Source organism: Miniopterus schreibersii, assembly GCF_964146895.1.
Source record: "Miniopterus schreibersii genome assembly, chromosome: 2".
Classification (NCBI taxonomy): domain Eukaryota; kingdom Metazoa; phylum Chordata; class Mammalia; order Chiroptera; family Miniopteridae; genus Miniopterus; species Miniopterus schreibersii.
In genome coordinates, this window is record NC_138102.1 from 2737951 (window position 1) to 2758188 (window position 20238).

At 43.3% G+C, this 20238-nt stretch overlaps 1 protein-coding gene across 6 annotated transcripts in view; it reads right to left on the minus strand.

The window, feature by feature from the left end:
* The window catches only part of GPM6A (glycoprotein M6A), a 161061-nt gene that overhangs the window by 26609 nt on the left and 114214 nt on the right, over positions 1-20238 (minus strand). The window contains exon 2 of one of the 6 annotated variants that reach the window (XM_081125048.1): positions 16228-16453. The exons of the other annotated variants lie outside the window; for them this stretch is intronic. Coding sequence (XP_080981174.1) covers positions 16228-16420 — 193 coding nt within the window. The 5' untranslated portion in view covers positions 16421-16453. The remainder of the gene's footprint in view (positions 1-16227; positions 16454-20238) is intronic. 6 annotated transcript variants of the gene reach the window in all.

The window sequence follows — 20238 nt, forward strand, 5'->3', positions numbered from 1 at the left end:
ATCCTAACACAAAAACATCAAAGGAAATAAAAACTCTTGAGATAGTTGATTTTTAAAAAAGATGAGCTATATGGTTAATTTACTTCCATTTAAACATTGTGAAGTAAACACAAGCCTTTGCCTTGGTTCACTCCACAGAGGGCTCCAAAATAAATAACAGGAAAGGAATCTAAACCAACAATACGGCACGGGAGACCGACAGCTGAGAAGATGGACCATGGAAAGGAGGCTGACAAAGGAGCTTGACAAGAGGCCGACCGTTTACTCATTGACAGACTTTCCAAGCGCGTTTCGCCAATGAGCTGATTCTTCTCTACCGACCAACAATAGCGCCCTGTCATTGCCAAGCATCGGAGAGGCTGGGTCTGCATTTCTGCTCCACCGGCCTGCGGGCCTCCCCCGGGCCACACCGCACTGCCTTACAGTGGCTCTTGGTTTGTCGTGGAGGACACTCCCCAGCGTGTTCATCTTCCATGTGTGTGTCACGCTATCCGTGGCCCCTTTACATCACCATATACATTTTAGAAACAGTTTGTCAGGTTCCACCATTTCACTCATTGGGATTCTGACTGGTATTTTTATAGTGCTTTTGCATCTAGAAGTTTTGAAAAATTCTCTTTGGGATCCTCTGAAATATCTTCATTTTGCGAATTATTTTGAGAGTGTTATGTTGATAATCATACCATCTGTGAACATTTTGAGCTTTATCTATTTTCACTGTTTGTACCTTCTTATTTACCTTTCTTTTGACTTCGTTGGGTAAAATGCAGTGAGGAGAGTAGTAGTAATGATAAAAGGCACCTTTTCCTGTTCCTGATATTAAACACACACACTAAGAGACCACTTTCCATGTTTTACCATTAAGTGTAATGTCTGCTGTTGGTATATTGGTTAAAGAAGGTAAGGTCTCTTTAACTTTGAATTCCCATAAAATGCTTTCCCCCTCCCAACTGCTGAAATAATTTTATGTTTTTCATTTTTCTCTGCCATGTTAATGATGTTTTCCTAAATTAAACTAATCTTGAATTCTTGAGAAAAATCCAACTGAGTCATACTGTATTTTTTAGTGCACCCTATAGGCTGAATTTGTCATGCTAAAATTCTGTTCAATACTTTTGCATTTATCAATTCATCCCACAAATAGTTACTGAGCCCTCACCGCGTGCCAGGAACTAAAATAAACCCCTCTACTTTCATCCTAGTGGTGGGAGACAGATAGTAAACAAGATGCAGAAGCAATATATGTGAGATACGAGAAGTGCAGAGAAGAAAACCAGAACAGGGGAGAGGGGGAGGGAGTATTGGACTAATGGCTTCGGTGTCCTTGTTTTTCAGGGAAGGAATAACTAAGATGATATTTTCAAAAAGGCATGAAGGAGGTAAAGGAGCCACACAAGAGATTGTTATCTAAGATGCCGTCTGGGAGAAGAGGGTTTCACAGGAAAAGTCAACGCCAATGTCCTAAGCCCAGCGTGTGCTCAGTGTTTGAGGAACATCTAAGAAGCCAGTGGTGGTAAAGTACAGGGTGTCCCCCCAAAATGTATATACACTATAAAGGCAGTGCTTATTAAAATACATTTCATTTTCAAAATGTAATATAATCTGCAGCTATTAGTTGTTAAAGTGTGTATATATTTTGGGGGGACACCCTACAGATTGAAACAAACTAACATAGACTGAGGTTATAAACAGAACGGGTGTGACAGGGACATCTATGTTAATGAATGTAACCGACAGCTAATTCTTGTTTTCTTGTTTTAGATCAAGTTTATACTAGTCATGTAAAGCAGGTCTCTTTTCCTATGACCCGGGGTTGTCTGCATAAGGTTTAGCTGCACAGCAAATACTTGGTGGAACCAGCCAGTAAAATATTTCAGGTCACTTGTGTCCTTCATGGAAAGAATTTTAACTACTGATCTAATTTGTTAATGGTTATGGAACTAATCAAAGTTTCTCTTTCTCCTTAAGTCTGTTTGCTAAGTTCAATATTTACAGGCATTTAATTGATGACATTGTTGCCTACATTTTTAAAGCATTCTAGAATATAGCTCAAATAATGCCCCAATATTATAACATTTTATTTAAATCTATTCCTGGCCTAAACAAAGCACAGAGTTAAGGTAAACATTGGAATGACTAGGGACAAAGTAGCATTAGCAAGTTAACAACCTCAAATGACAGCTTTTAATGTTCGATATTTTAGTCACTGCTGTAATACTGTGCTTAAGTTATTTCCTGATTTAAAAAATTCTTGAAAAAGGAAATGAATATGCAGAATTTCTTCTTTTTTTTTTTTATGTCTTTATTGATTTCAGAGAGAGGAAAGGAGAGGGAGAGAAAGTGACAGAAACATCAATGATGAGAGAGTCACTGATCGGCTGCAGCCCGCAACCCGGGCCTGTGCCCTGACCGGGAATCGAACCGGGATCGCCTGGATCCTAGGTCAATGCTCAACCGCTGAGCCATGCCCGGCCGGCTGATTTTGTGGCTGAGTACCAAAATCATCAGGGATTTTTGTCAAAAATAGAGATTCCAGATCCCCTCCATTGGAAACGTCTGCTTCTGCGGAGAGCTTGGTTGACTCTGACGCGCAGAGGTAGGAGCCCGTGGAAACCAGGCAGTATTGCGCGCAATTGATGCCAACGTGCTTGGAAACGAGCGGATAAACTAGAAATACGTGTAATACAGGGATCTACTCGAAGAGTTTTGAACAAGTTATTGAACAAAATATGCAGCTTATAACTAAATGGCAGCAGTGAGAATTTTTGGAACAGCTCCAATGCATCAGGAACAGGCCAAGACTTGGAATGTGTTGATCTGCGTGATCTCCAACCCCACGAGGGAGGGTTAATTGCATACAGGTGATTTCTCAAATGATTACTGAGCGTTGATACTGAAAAGTGGGTGAATTTTCCAGAAAAATAGTGATGCTTGTCTTTTTAAAATATTTTTACTATGAAAAATTTTAGAATGGTAATATTTACAATTAAGATGGTTTTAAAAAAATATATCACTAATTATGGAACATCCTGTACTGGTCAACATGACTTAGCAAGAATGTTTGGATTAATTAAACTGATTTCCTTGAGGCTGGAAAGTTAATTGCTTCAACAGTGATGGGAACCATACTCTCTGACTGTGATAAACAAGCCCAGAGGGGGAGAGCAGCCGGGACGACAGGGTTCTAGTGAGCGAGCAGAACCCCTGGAAGGAGGGAAGGGGAGCAGTGGGCTGCGGAGTCCAGACCCCTGCGAGGGTTGTGCAGATGGTGCCAGACGTCCAGGTAAACCCTTCATCTTCTCCTGTAATAAATGAGCCAGTTTACATAGATCCTGGCTGGGCCTGTCTCCTCACAACTCTCAGATTTGTTCAAGATGTGGTTGGTTGGGTGGGTGGGTGGGTTACCCACTGCTGCCTAGCAGGCCATCCCCAGAATACGTTAGCTTGAGACGACAGCATATTATGGTTTCTCACCCTTCATGGCTTTGCTGGACTCAGAGGGACAGTTTTCACTTGGGCTCATTGCGTCTCACTTCGGGGGCCCCCCCAGGGGCCACTCAGGCAGCCTCACTGCGCTGAGGCACAGCGGCTTCTGTCCGAGCAGGGCCTCGAGGAGGAGAAAGCAAGTTTCCGACGGTCTGAAAGGCTGAGCCCAGGAAGGGCAGAGCACCGTCTCATCACAGTCTCTGTCAAAGTGCTCACAGGCCGCGCGGATTCGGGGGGACTGGGAAATCGACTCGGACCGTGACTGGGAGGGGTGGTAAAGAGTTTGCAGCCGTCTTTAATCTACCACAGAATCGTCCAGTTTAAAGCTGACCTCTCTACCCACCCCAGGATGGCTTTGTCTTCCTCCACGGCGCTCGCCAGGTCTGACATGATTTATCTTACATGTTGATTTGTTTACTGACTCTCCTCACTAAAATGCAGAAGCTATGAGGACAAACATTTCTGGGTTTTGCTCATTCCCTACTTTGGGAGCGAGACATAGAAACTTGGAAAATGGATATTACTTACTACATTGGTTTTCCTTTTTTTGTCCCATACTTTTTCCCCATAAAAATCAGCTTATATTTCTTCCTGGGTGACTGAAACCGCGTTTGTACCGGTTTGCTACGGAGATCACCCAAAAGCCTTCGTGCAGTGTCTGATCTTAACCTTTCAGGAGCAAACACTGGGGTTAGAACACCCATCACGCAATACCTTCCGTCCAAGTCCCTGGCAATGCTTGGACTTGGGCTCGATGTATTTGCCTCTAAAATTCTGCTTTGATAATTACACCATGCTGAGGGGTAGCAATAGGATTCTCCACCAAACAAAAGCAAAACACATTCTTCTCCACCAAAAACAGCAAGAAAGAGTCCACAGGGGATCCTGAGCACTTCAGGGCTACTGAACTCCAAACAGAAAAAGCCGACGACACTGACAACAGGAGTAAAAACCTATGGCCTCTTAAGCAAAGGAATGTAAGAAAAGAGGACAATATTTTTTCTTAAATTTATTTATCTCAAGTTATTTACTGGTGTTCCATACATTTTTTTATGATTTTGAAAATCATTTGTTAAGTATTGCTCCAATAATGGGGTATCCAGGATACGTAAGCTTTGCTGTTTGCTTATGCCAGATATTCTGTGGATTTAAAAAAAAAAATAGTGTTTATATCCAATGTAAGCTTATTCTTATTAAATGGATATATGAGGCTTTTAAGGGGAAGATCTGAATTCTTTATGAATGCTTTGCACATAATTTAACTCATGAACAAACAGTATCTTGATCTATAATTTATTATAGTGTTACTTTAAAGTAATAAAAATATAAATACATTTTTAAAGCTAATCTTGAAAAAATACATTATTAACACTAAATTGGTCAAAAAATAAAAAAATATATATTGGTCAATGTTTAAAATATATGATAATAAAAAATGTGTTGATCATAGTGCTCATCAAAACTCCAGTGGAAAAAAGCAAAGATGGAACCATCCGTGAGCACTTTCTAAATACATGACCAAATGCATATAATTTAAATAGGATTGAAGTGTATTTAAAATGTAATCTAGGAATTTGAAGAAATTCTTGAAAATAAAAATATTTTAAAAGCCAGTGGCTAAAATAACTACAAAACAATTCCTAATTACAAAACTAAACTTGTGAAGGAAAAATTCAAAAATAAAAAGTACAAATTTTCTTAAATGATAGCATGAATTACTCATAGAAAATTTCTTACTTTAATTTAGTTCACAAAAATTCATGTTGACATTCGTAGATACAACAATACCCTTACACCTAATGACACGTTTCTAACACAGTCTGATGTTCTGGAATTTACACACTTATTCTAAATTTAAGAATCTTTTTTTTTCCCCCGGAAAGGTGGATACTAAACATTTCTATTGCATAGTTACTACAATGTACAAAAGTTTGGCATGAGGCAAAATTTAAAGCCACAGCCTGAAACATTAACATGATAAGACTATTTTAAAGTATGTTTCTTATAGCCAAATGTTATTTCAAAATACCTACAGAATAGAGAACAAACTGTCCCCTGATAATTACATTAGGCTGTTTTACCATGAACATGAGCAGGAGTTTCAAAATGGGTCTCTAACAGGTAATTTTTTTACAATGATTCACAAACGAATTGCTCTCTGGAGTACCGGCAGGAGCAGCCGAGCGGCCACAGCATATTTGGAAACAGGCAGAATGGCAGGATTTCGAAGGGGAAATGGCATTTCTTCAGGCACGACCTTTTTCTCAAGCACCAGAGGCTTTAAAAAGCTAAATATATTTTTAAACCCACAGAATAATGTTTTTCTTTTCTTGTCTCTCCTCTCATTAGAGGAGCGACTGTCACACACTCGGCTCCCTAAAGGTCAGGGAAGCCTTAGTTCAAAGTCACTAATAACCCTTTTTAAATACCGCAGAGGAGATGTTGACTCTGGGCCAAGCATGAGCCTGGCGCCTTGTTGCTTCTATTACAGTCTGAATGGGCGCCCTGAGCACCAAACAGAAACCAAACAGAAACACTTTTTTTATCATAGAGATTTTCACTCCTGACGACTTTGTCCCCTCCCCAGATACTTAACGTCCTTTGCTTCTTTTGACCATATCCCACACGACTCCTGGATGTGGCAACTGACAAACAAAGGTTTAGAGGGAGGAGATGACAAAGGCGCCGGGGACACGTGCGGATGGAACATGCCTGTAGCTGTCCCGTGTTCTGTCGCCACAGGGAGCACCTTACGCGAGCTCAGCCCTCGCGTGAAAACCCGTAATTCGCATAAATCTCTTTCTCCCACATTCCTAACCCCCTGAATTTTATGAATACGCACAAAGCTCATTTCCAGCCCCTGCCAGTTACTCCGGCGGCTGTGAGGCCACAGCGGGAGCTGCTGCGGGACAGAGGAAGGGTGGCCGCGGGGACCCGGCACCGCCAAGGCCCGCGGCCTCCGGGGCGGGTGCCACTCGGGCAGTGTCCCGCCAAGTGGGGCGCGCGCTTGCCCAGGAGCTTCCGAGGTCAAAGGCCAGGAGGTAGGATCCTGCAGAGTCCGGCCCTGGGCACGGCAGCAGGGGCTCTCTCCAGGGCTCCCCACTATTTGCTGCTCTTTTTGAGGTTTGTTACCCATATGCAGGTGGGGTGAGCCAGGTCGGCCACCCACCCAAACCTCTTCCTCCAGTTTCAGCGCGGTGTCAACTCAACTATATTGAAAACCACACACTGGAGTCGTGAGAGCAGAACCGAAGCCGGAGCCTAACGGGCCACAGGCAACCCGGGAGCGTGCTCCACAGCGTGGCGAGGCGGGCCTGCGTCTGCGGCCAGCTGGCACTGGGAGGGAATCACGGGAGGCCCCACAGAACTAAGAGCAGGGCCGCGCCAGAGTTCTATTTCCCAATAAGTACAAGTTACTTAAACGTGCCTAGTTTTTTATAATTTTAAAACAGCAAAATTGTATTTTAAAAAAGGCCTTTGGGGGTTGTGTGGGGTATATGGTTGACTCTATTATCCTTAGAGCTGCTGTGTAAACTCATTAGCTCAATGTTCTTCTCAGATCACGGGAAAGTCCTAGGCCGGATAATCCTTAAAGACACTGCTGACTAAATACGGACATTGTTTGGAATGAAAACAGGGAGGACAGAGTTTTGTGCTGACGATGGGAACGGTTGACGCTTGATGCCGCTTCAACAGGTAGATATGATCACATTCAGACGATGGAAAGGAGTTTTTCCCAACCCTCTGACAACGTTCATATTAAGACTAAACTTGGAAGAAAGGGAAAAATAACTGGAGTGAAAGACATTTAAATGGTTTTTAATTAATGGAAGTGAGAAATGCATTCCAATGGTATGATAATTTTTATTATTTTCTTTTAGTTCACCCATGTGACCAAATTCCATGCAATAATTTATAAAATTATATTATGCATAATGTAAAATTTTCTCTCGACTGTTGACACAGCAATATTTTTTAAAAACTCCTATCGGTGTAGATGATATTCTGGGAGAAGAGATTTACAGTGACTCCAGTGGTTTACTCTCATGATGAGGCTCTGAATGAGAACTATGCTGGCTGCTGTTTGGTTACACAGGGACCACAAAGCTACGATCATTTTCCTTTCACTTAAGGAACCACAAGACCTGAAGGGTTTCACACCAGAACTGAAGGAGGAAAATCCAGGAGAAACAGGCTACAAACATGACCTTGACCATCTCATGACAGGGAAGCAAATCTCCTGGAGGGACAAAGGCTCCATTCATGTTTGATCCCAGACAAACGTTTAATGAAAGTAAACTCCCTGTCTGCTGGGACCGTCTACCTCTTATCCCAACATTATCATCACTCCCACTCATACATAGTTGGTGCTCATTTAGCATTTGTTAAATGAATATTATCTTTTATACACGTAAAAGCCTATGCTTATAATTGCCAAGTAAAAACCTATAATTCAATAAGAAAAAAAGTTGCTTAAAAGATGCAGAGTTTATATCCAATATCCTACATTCATGTGCATTTGGAATTAATACAGTTATGTTTACCAATAGAATCTACATTCAATATAGATTTCTGGTCACATATAAATTAAAATTCAAAAAATCAAAATCAAATCCAGAGCCATAAAGAAATAATGACCTCAAATTAAACACTGCACCATGTATTACACAACCACAAAGATGGGGATGCACTGCCATTGGGCCCATCCTGGATTTCCACACTGTCACCAGAACTCTTACCAGACTCCTGGAGATTAAGACTAGAACATTGTTTACAGATTTTAACAAATTTAGCAACAGAGTCGGTACGTAAAGACTTCATTTCCCAGTTACTTCAGCTACTAATCTAATCAATATGGCAGGTATTTCAGTAAACAGAAGTAATTATAAGGTTCTTGGTCAAATAAAAAATCATTACCATGAGATTAATCTCTCTTAGTTACTGAAGTGAGAACAGAAGTCTTAACCAATGAATGCCATGCAAATGAAAGACTGTCACTGTAAGCTTGTCACTGTACTATAGTTAATAAAATCAAATGTTTACCTGCCCTTCCTAACGATGAGAAACAAAAATAGGAACCCTGAGAAAAAGGAACTGAGACTTCATTTACTCATGGCACAGGTCTGCCTATGAACCTAGGGAGATACAGAGTGAGACTCAACAGGCACATTTGTAGGACAGTCATAGCGGGGGCTGGGGTGAGGCTGGAGCAGAAGGTGCAGCCTTCGATTCTGAAACTCTTCCATAACCTTTGCAAATCGTAAAGCACGCATCGCAAATTGCCTTAGTTTTATTTACAGATATGATAGAAGATCATGCTGGATGTTGAACGGGACTAGACAAAGCATTAGTGTAGACACTTCTCCAAAGAGGACACACAGATGCCAAGAGACATATGAAAGGATGCTCAGTGTCACTAGTCATCAGAGAGACGCAAATTAAAACCACATGAGATATCACCTCACACCTGTCAGCATGGCTCCATCAATAAATCCACAAACAACAAGTGCTGGCGAGGGTGTGGAGAAAGGGGAGCCCTGGTACACTGCTGGTGGGGATGCAGACTGGGGCAGCCACTGTGGAAAACAGTATGGAGGTTCCTCAAAAGATTAAAAATGGAGCTTCCTTTTGACCCAGTGATCCCACTTCTGGGAATTTATCTGAAGAAACCCCCAAAACTAATTTCAAAGAATATATGCACCCCTATGTTCATTGTAGTGTTATTTACAATAGCCAAGATCTGGAATCAGCCCAAGTGCCCATCAGCAGATGAGTGGATAAAAAGCTGTGGGACATTCACACCGTGGAATACTACGCAGCTGTGAAGAGGAAGACAATCTTACGCTTTCAGACAGCATGGATGGACCTGGAGAGTATTACGCTAAGTGAAATAAGCCAGTCAGAGAAAGTCAAGTACCACATGGTTTCACTCATATGTGGACTTTAATGAACAAACTGAACTAACAAGCAAAATAGAGACAGGCTCCTAGACAGAGAGCCCGCAGGCATTTCTGGTTGGGGGGGGTTGATGGGGAAGAGGGGGTGAGCAGAAAAGAGAAAGAAGTCATGGACACAGACAACAGTGTGGTGACTGTGGGGGGCAGAGGGTGGAGGGAAGGGACCGGAGGCGGGGGAAGGTATGGGGGGCAAATAGTAATGGAGGAAACAAAGAAAAGAGGGAACGTTAGGCAGAGTGGGAGTGGAGGCTGAGAGGCCCGGCTTAACAGGCTGGGCCAGCCTCGTACCAGGGGTGGGGATTTAGACCAGCTACTTGCCCTTCCTGAAACTCCGTTACTTTTCTCATCTAAAGCTGCCACCTCAGAGATTTTTTTTATAGGATGAAATATAAGTGACAACAAAATTTATTTTCCAATTCAGGATGCTTGTGAGAATAAAAGAGGAGGAGATGTTCTTAATAACTAAGCCGAACATTAAGCAGTCACTGAGATTGCTCTGCATAAAGAGACCGTCCTGAGAGGCCGGGATGTACGGTCCCCGATCACGACGCTGTGCCCCTGAGAGCACCTGCACCCATGTGTCCAACAGACAGTTGTTTAAAAAGAGACTCAGTGACACAGTACAACTGATGTGCGCTTACTGCCTGATTTTGAGTTAGACACTTAATGTGTAAATGATACAGGGTCCATACCTTCTAAAAGCGGGGGACAGGTTCTTCTGCACGTGTGTGTGTGTGTGTGTGTGTGTGTGTGTGTGTGTATGTAATACCCTTTATTTTTCATCAAGTTTATCTATGAAGTCTGAAGTAGCAAGGGATTTTGGAGGATTTATATTAGTTTTAGTAACTGACACATTTATATTACAGTGATAAGAAATATCCCATCCTGTATTCTAAAAACATATACAAATAAAGAGACTCATTTGATGTGACGATATTACCCTTCTGTAACAAACTCAGATACTTAGTGTCTTGCAGTGGCAGGTATTAGGAGAGCTTACTGTAGCCCCTGTATAACATTCCTCATATAATTGAAGGTTAACATTAACTTGTCACTGAGAAACATAATGCATTTGGAAGAGATTTCCCATCTCACAAGCCAATTATTTTATAAGAATTTCTGTTATCATCTATATTTTATAACCATGGAAATATGAACGGGTTTGCCTGCGGCAGAAGGGTTGCAGTGGGAGAGCCAGGGTCTAACCAGATCTGCTCGCTGCCAGGCCCGCGTCAGGGGAGGCATCACAGGGCCGCAGCTGCAGCCTGGGGGCCAGATAGAGGCTCTGTCACTGTGTTTTCATTTGGCAGCACAACTTCTAATCCCACTAAGTTCTTTGCCTGATTTTAAAAACTGGTAAATCTGTGTTTCCATTTACCTCTTTCTTCTCCCAAAATTTCTTGTCATGTCACTTAGTCAATACCTATTCAATTATAAATAATAATAATTTAGATGCATTTCATCAGATATCTATGGGTAGAGATTTCCTTCAAGGGTCGCCGGCTGACAAATCTGCCATATTCTCTACAAACACACAAAAACACTCTCTACCCCTGGAAACAAATGTTCTCTCTCAGCTTCCACGTCACTAAGGCCTGTAGTTTCATTCGGGCATTTCCCAATTTGAGGACTGACAATTATCAAGGCTCAAGCATTAGTGAGAGGTGCTAAGGATACTCACTGGGGAAATCTGCCGTATATGAAATGCAGAGGGTGGTAGCTGGCTGAGCTCTTTTGCAAACATAAGGAAATCTTTTTCTTAATGTCATTCATCAACCACATTTTTATAAGTAAATAACCCTATAATATTAAACATTTAAATCTTCAGGTAGTAAAAGGACATTTTACAAATACTTAGATGAACCATTGGAAGCCTGAGTCACCTCCCAGTGGGTTCGGCCACCAGGACTTCTTAGGACTTTCAACCTCTCAATCCAGCTCTATACACAAAGTGAACTTTTATATATGATCAAGTTATTCATACATTTCTTTCATAAAAATAAAATTTTTTGTTACGGATGATTTTATCCCTTAAATCTGAGAACTATCTAAAACTAGAAAACATAAAGCAAAAAACTTCAAAAACAGCTTAAAAATAGTAAATCGTATTTGACCAATAGCTTGCTAAGATAAACATATAGAAATGACTGCTTCTAAAACACAATTTTTCTTCAGTTAAAGTAAAATCTTAGGGAGTTAGGAAATACAGGTTAATAATTTGTTACCATATAAAACATGGTTGGATGCCCTGATCTAATCAAACAGTCAAAAATTACAGAATGGCTGCTGAAACCAAATTCTGCTGTGTAATACATTTAACTTAAGGCAGAAATCCTACTAACATCGCTAGTTGTATAATACAAACAATTGCATAGGGAGATGGGTCGTAAGGCACGCTGCCCTACAGATGTTTGGATTCCTTACATCTATTTAAATTGGTACAGAATCAGCATTACATGCAAATCATGGGTAGAATTTAAATAGCTTATTCTCAGTCACCACCATTGAAAGGATTCCTGTGTGAAGCTCAGTGCTGAAGACCAGCAAGGGTGACTGGGAGCCTGTGCAGCAAAGACAATCCCCCTTTGTCTGCTTCCCTGCGACCTTTTCCCATGAGTGCCTCCGGACAAAAGCAACGGAGTTAACAGGCCCCGGGAGCAACGTATCTGGGGCCTGGGAACATTCTGGAGGTGGAGGAATTCTGCTTCGTGTGTATATCTGCGCAGAGAGAGAGAAGCAGCTGCTAGAGGAGGTTTTCCTTTGTTTTATTTTTATTTTTACTGTAATTGATTTGACTGTGTTTGTTTTCAGGAGAGTTTATCTCATCAAGTGTTTCCAAAAGGCTCGGAAAGGGTGGGGTTTCCAAGGGCACTGAGGAAACAGGGGAGGCGGCTCAGGAGCAGGCTCCGAGCCCACCGCCAACCTGCGAGGAGGGAGGCCGGAGGCAGGGGCGCTCCGCCTCGAATCCTCCAACCTGACTACCATTTGAGGTCGCCTGGTCGTCCTATTGATAAGGCTCTAAGGAGCCACCGAGTCACTACGCTCCAGCTCGAGGCAAAGCTTCTCAGCTCCCTTATGTGGTGTTTTCCCCAGCATGCGACATCACAGGCTTCGCTTTCCTGAAAGCCTCTCTTCTTCATCAACCCATTTCTTCCCTGGTCTCCTCCATTCTCTCAATTTCTTTTTTTATAAATTTTATTTATTTATTTATTTTTAAAAAATACATCTTTATTGATTTCAGAGAGCGGAAGGGAGAGGGAGAGAGAGAGAAACATCAATGATGAGAGTCATGGATCGGCTGCCTCCTGCACGCCCCCGGCTGGGGACCGAGCCCACAGCCCGGGCCTGTGCCCTGACCGGGGATCGAACCCCGATCTTCTGGATCCCAGGTCGATGCTCCACCGCTGAGCCGCGCCGGGCAGGGCCATTCTCTCAATGTCTTATCCCCACTTCTGCTCCCTTACCTGCCCCACGTTAGAAATATTGCTGGTTCTGCCGTCTCCCCGTGTTGCCCCTTTCCCTCCAGATGTCACTGTTGTCACAACTGTGTCAATTATCGGCTTCTACCTCCCCAGTTCCTCTCTGTCGTGTCAGTCGTCTCCTAAGAACCAGAACTGTCTACTTTCTTCTCCAATATATCCACAGGCACCTTAAACTCCACACAATCAAAAATAAATTACTGTTACGTTCCCTTGTAAAAGCCGATGGGGCTCAAAACCACTCAATTTAGAAACACAAAACCACAAGTTTGGAGCATGAGACGTTTCCCTTCTGTCCCTTTACACCTCCTGTCCCCACAGCGACCAGCTCCGTCTACCTGTCCCATCCTCACTACCCCCTTAGCCCGGATCAGGAACCTCAGCCCTCCCGAAATTACTGCCGCGGGGTCTTGGGTGGAGAAGCAGAGCCGCTTCCTTGGAGGCAGCGCCCGAGCCTGCGCCCCAGGGCGGAGCCCGGCTTTCACCGCTGCTGCCGTCGGTGGGACCTCAATAAACACGGGCTCAGCAACGAAGGGGCACGGCCACTGTCGCCGTAACTGAGCACTGTTCCCACTGAGGAACAAGATCCTGCCGCCAACACTTCCGGTGAAAACTGACCCACAAAAGCTAAGCACTTTTATCCATGGTTTACGCCTATTTTGCCATCCTTAAGTAGCAGGTAACAGATTTCAAGCTTTGGAATAAATATCTTGGAAATTTACAATGTAATCATTAAAACCGTACTGATAAAACTTCTAAAGGAATACAACTCATCTGACTGTCTCCCTCCCAGCAGAAAATTAAAGATAATATTTATGAAATCTAAACGAATCTAACATGTGTGGCCTACAAACATGATAAATAACACCAACAATTTCTTACCCACCCAACAATAAGCTTTAAATTCCGAGAGAGATGGCGGGTTGCTCGGGCGCAGGTGGCTGTCGACGGGCTTAGAATCCCCTCAGCACCCGACACTCACCTGGCTCGGGGATGCATTTCAGAGAGTCTGCTGAGGTCTCCACTGAGCAGAGATGCCGCTTATTGCCATGAACTACGAGAGAGATGACCGTCTACGCCGTCTATTAACAGCGTGTGTTACAGTGATACCTTCAGTTTGCCATATTTCTATTTGCGCATGCATTTACCTCTCACTCACTCACTCGGAAACATTTACTGTATGTTAAGTATTGAAGCCGTGGTAGTAAATTCACTATGTTTAGTACCAATTTGCTATTCCTTTTATTGATCATTGCCATATTTATCATGGAAAATATTTAAACTCCGGTTGAAATCAATGTAGGACATTAGTCAGACTCTAATGTAATACCGGACTTACATGTTCAAATCTAAGTATACATTTCTGGGCTGATGAAATGTTATGCATGTATATTACAAAAAGCCGCCAGATTTAAAAACAAAGGATTGTGGGGAAGCAATTCCAGCTGGGAAAACAAAGAGAGGAGAGCTAATCATCCGTGCAACTGGCCAGACATAAACTTCAGTCCCTCTTGTTTCCTTACAACCTCCAGGTGGGACCTACTTCAAATACCAGAACATCAGGACTAGAAAACAAAGTGGACCACCCCTGTAAAGTCGGGGTGCCGTCTACAGGGATGGGAAGCAGACAGGCTGGTGATTGCCCAGGACTGGGGGAAGGCAGGGGATGGGCGGTGGCTCCTGGGAGCGTGTTCTTTCCCGGGGTAAAGAAAAGGCTCTGGAATTAGATCACGGAGATGATTTCAGACATGACTACTGCTCTGCCCGTAGAGATTCTGAAGACACTGAGCTGTAAACTTTAAATGGGTGAACGTCATGATACGTGAATTTTATCTCAATAAGTCTGTTAAAAAATAGATGCTGTCAGAAAATTTTCATAAGTAATCCATTGCCTTTAACACATTTTGCAATATTTTCGAAATTTATTTTAGAGCTGTCTCTTCCTCCAAAAATGTATTTGTTTTGAAGTCACCTTTCCCTCCAGATGATCATCAGCTGACTCATACGAAGTCAGTCTCCTTCCTGTGATCGCCACCTAGTATTTTTGTAAGATGTGCCATTTTTAATAATCATATTATTTTGACCAATGTTACTAAAATTTTGAGGTTTTAAATAGAGCGTAACTTACTTAATGGCCAATGAAAATTAATTTCACTTTCCATCTAATGATGCGTCAAATTCCTAACGTTTGCAATGTGGCCTCATTAAGTGTAGTTTATCAAGGGGGTAAAAGGCAATGATGTGGGATAACCCGACTATCCAGTTATATCCAATTTACATCACGGTGCGAAACAGCATTCTACAGGTCTCGATGATAAACCCCAAGTAATAATGTCGATTTCTTAAGGAACAGATCTTCTATTATCAGAAAACAGGCAGGTTTTTTCTAAGAAGCCTTCTGTATAACCAAAGAAAACCACCTTTGAGTTTCTTTTGCTTCTTCTGCAGGAAGTTTTCAGTTTTACAGATCCTCAGCTGCCACTGACTCTAATGGGCTAAAATCAACACTGAAGTTCTACGGGTCGTGCTATCAGACTTGGTCTCCAGCAAACACCTGCCCACAGCCCGTGGAACGGGATTTGGGAAATGAGGTTTTAGTCCATATTTTATTTGATCCCTTCATTATTGTGGTAAAATATGTAAACATACAACTCGCCATTTTAAATACTTTAAAGTACGCAACTGTATCTATTTAGTACATTCACAATGTTGCAACCAGCACCACTGTCTAGTTCCAGAGCATTTGCACTAAGGAAACTGTGCACCCAAGAAATGTCACTCCTCACCCCCACCCCCGCCCCAGCACCTCGCGATGACTCATCTACTTTCTCTCTAAAAATTTGCCCATTCTGGTATTTCACATAATATAATAATATAATGTATCTCCTTTTTTTGGTCTGGCTTCTTTCACTTAGCATAATTTTTTCAAGGTTCACCCACGATGTTGCATGTGTCAGTGCTGCATTCCTTTTCGTGGCTGCATAGTACTCCACTGCACAGATATATCACATTTATTTGTCCATTCATCAGTCTGTGGACACCTGGGTATTTCCACCTCTGGGTGTTATTGCAGCAGTTCATTTTGCTTGCTTTTATAGAAAATACACATGCCGTGTGATGTTTCTCAAATACAAATTAAGAAGACAAGAATATACTACTTGGGGAAAATTTTTTCTCTCTAAATGTTTTTCCATTAAAGAGCTTATCCTTCACATACTACACTTAAAATGTGTATCTTCCATGAAGCACAAAACTCGTGGAACTTTATGGATGTAAAATACCGAGACTGACAGCCAGGAACCTACCACGTAGAGCAAGCGGCACACCTCGTAGACATCCCGGACTTAGCATGTGTGACGATGGGCCTCCTCCGTACTCAGCCCCTCTCTGGCCTTCTCCATTTCCAACACGCGGCAACTCCACCCATCTGGCGACTGCCGCCCAAAGCCTGGGAGCCGTCGCCGGCAGGCGCCTTCTCATGGCCAACGTCAGTTCCATCCTCAAGTCCTGCGCGTTCCTGTGGAAAGCAGCCTGAACCCCCCACTTTTCTTTATTTCCACCAGTATTGCACTAGAGCCAGCCACCATCACCCTTTACGGCCTGGCCTGTTCCCTCTTGTCTTGACCATCTCACATTTATTCTCCACCCAGAAGACTGCAGGGACTTTCTTAAGAATTTAAATAAATTATGTCACTCCCTTGGGTTAAACTTGTTGGAGGCCTTCTGTTACCCCTAAAATAAAGTCCCAGTCCTCGATACAATCGATCAGGCCCTACTACCTGGAACCTGACTTGCTGCACAAAACCCTGACCCTACTGTGCCCAACAGCACTGGGTTTTGTCAGCATCCTCCCTGCACCTCACTGTTCCAGAACCTTCCAAATGCCGTTCACCTAAACAACTGCCTAATCGTTCAAGCCTCTAGCCACATGTTACGCTCTCCAGCCCCCTTCCCAGGCCCCCAGTCAAGATCAGGGTGTCCAATGCCTTTCCTTTCAAATGAACTTAACTTTTCCTTATTACTTAATCTAGTGAATTATTATATTATTATATATTTATTTGACTGCTCATTGTTTAGTCTCCCATTCCCACAGCACACTGTAAGCTCATGGGATTTTTTATATATATATAGCAACAAGCAAATATTCCTCTTTTAAGTAAAATGATCATCTATCGGATAAGTCCATGGCAATCTGTGGTCTCCAAAACAGCTCATTTAATTAAGATGCTTCAAAACGTGTTAGAAATGGGATAGTGTTTCCATTGACCTTCTGCCTTGAATTTTACAGATGAAGAAGCTAAAACGGTCGCCAAGGTAACAGATTCTGAGGAGCAGCGGGTCCCATTTTGTTAGACGCACGGTGCTTAGTAAAACAAGTCTGTATCCGGGGAAGGTACATCTGAAAGAACGTCAATCCAAATTGCACAAGCGATTTCAGTGAAAGCAATTTCAGTTTACACTCATCAGCTGAGTTTTGGTCACTAGCTACATTTTTCGTTTTTTCCAGTTCAGTTGCAACTTGATTGTCTTTGAGCATCAATTTAATAGATTTAGATTTGTCTAATTTACCCGCCACAGATGCAGTTCTAATGACACGTCAGGTCTTCCCGTGGGATGTTAGGCCACCAGTGTCCACTCTCCCTTCACTTCCCAGCCTGTCCCTAAAATCATGACCCTTTTCAGCAGTTAATGAGCCAAACTAGCTGGCCTTCCACCACTGCTGTGCAGGGCGTGAGAAGAATGTCCGGGAGGAGGTAAGGACCGCTATCCTCTCTTTTCTTTCTTTGCGTAATAAATGAGTCCAGCGCGGTTTCTTGAAATGCGCGCTCGCAGGGCCACTTAGACTCGCACCCGGCACACTCGGGCGCCCGGAGCCGCCCGCGTTCTTTGAAAGGAGCAGGGAGTTCGCAGGGGGAAAGCAGCTCCGACGCAAACAGCGTTTGGAAAGCCGCGCTTCAGAACCTGCCCCCTTTTTGGCAGGAGAGAGCTACATATGCCGTGGCGAGCTGAAGCTCCTGGGGCGACAGGAAGGTGACTCCTCTGTACGTGAAAGCCGCTCGCAAGCCGGCCAAGGACACTGCCTGCACCACGCACAGCGAGCGCCTGCCAAGCGCAGAAACCGACGGGGCGGCCGCACCGTCGAAACCAAGAGCTTCTGCAGAGTCGCTGCCCACGGGTCAGAAAGCAAGCGCGTTGCAGGCGATGGACCTTCTCAGCAGGAGTGTTTTTCACATTCGATTTTTTCATAGACGTTTCATGAAACCAGGACGTTTCTATCGTGCCCATAAAATCAAATACGTGGCCGCGGGAAGGCCTCAGCGACGGAACAAGGATGCGCTGAGGCGTCCTGGGGGTTCCCTGTGTCTTGGTCATTACAGGGGCCGGCTGGGCGCTCGGGGTTGCGGGCACCTGGCTCATCAGGCACAGGAGGCACCCATGAAGCCAGGCCTGTAACATGGGTGCCGAGCGATGCTTCACCCCAGGGCTTTCGGGCCCCCAGGCTCCTACCACTGGGAGAAAACGGGAGAGTCAAGGGGCTACCACATTTTTTTCCGGAATTTAAAGGTTACAGCGTTTAGTTAATGGGCAATATTTTTATATTAAGCCCTATAACCAAACTAAAACCACAACCACATCAGAACTTCCATGAAACAACACGCTTCCTGTTTACCTAGAAAGTGGAGGAATTTCTTTGTTAATTAGCATCTGATTTTGAAGGACGATTTGATTACAGCCTGATGGCGCTCAGTGTGATGAATGTATTTCTCAGGAAAAGCTTTTACCTGATGAAGCTAAGAAATGTTATGAAATGATCAAAAGTGGTTCTAAAAAGACTCTCCAGCTGTGAGTGCTGCGGGAAAGACTACAGAGCATCTGGAGAGGAAGGATCCTGTCAGCTTTACGTGGCTGATCGGAGAGATCGTGTCTTCCAGGTTAAGCCGCTGGCAGAACACAGACACTGGGGAGGGGGTCTCAGGTGCCACCCATTGCAAAGGAAAGAAAAGAAGGAGCCTGTTGGGGGGCATGCAAGAGGCTATTACATTTCTTGGGGGTTTAGGAGTTGCCAGAACAAACAGAGGGGAGAAAAGAAACTAAAAAATTCAGTTCTACAGAGCAACTAAACTCAAAGACGATGAAGGAAATATAGCGCGGGTAAAGTAAGAAAAAAGTTATCCTACTTAATTTGTGACCCAATAAAAGCAGTTGTGCCTGTTAATTTTTTTACTGTACAGTATACTGTACTTTACACTTATTAGAAAAGTTGAGTTTAAATATATGAGCACCACTTATCATCCTGAACATAAATATTAGAGGTAAATACAGCATCTAGATGTAATGCATAAAAAAGTAAGGTACCATTTGAAAGGTGGGTGTAGAAATATCCATTCCAGTCCTCGATAATAGAATGCTAACTGGAAGGTAGTTTACTAACTGGGTGTGTAGTGTCGACAGTCTTAGATTTAAATCTTGACTTTCCAACCAAAGTTTTTGAATGAGCCGTGATGTGCATCTGGATGAACCACACGACCTTCCTAAGCCTGGTCTAGAAAATGGGACGGTTTTCCTTACATCATAGAGTTAAGTGAGACAAGGCACAAGATCCCTTCCTGGAGTGTTTAGCTGAATGAAACAGAAAGGCCTGCAGGGCTTGCGGCCGGGGGGGGATGAGAACACAGCCCCGCGAGTCCGTGGCGTGAAAGACAGAGCTCACGGTCACAGGGGAATGGCACCTCATCCCCAGGGCCTCTCTGTGCCCCCGATGGGCCATTCCATGGCCAGCGACCCAAACAGCACAGAGTGACACATCTGGGGAGCCCATGGCTGCGTTGGTCAACTTTTAGACTATTATTAGGTTTTAAGAGGGACCAGGACAACACTCAAGGGTCCACCACCTACCAAGTAGGTCATATCTGCATTCCCACATCCTATTTTTTAATTTGTCATTGGACTTATAGAAGGCTTGGCCGTGGGCCACCACACTTAGAGTAAATGCTAAACTTACTTGCTAACTGCTCCATTCTGTTATATTTCATACTTTTTAGTTTTTCTTCCAGTGTAAAATTAATGTCCAGAAGTTATTAAATGTATATACTAAAAGTTAAGAAAAATCTTACATTGTCTCATTGGATTGCAGTCTCAGCAAATGGCTAAGTCTTATTTCTGAGTGACATTCTGTTGGGACATTTTAAAAGAGGGATAGCACGGAGAATGTTATAACTATGTTGGCACCTTTGCCCATTACCTTGACTTTCAGTTACTGTGAAAGATAAGCTCGGGTCCTTTCAACAGCCCTGCGGCCCGGGGTCCTGTCGACC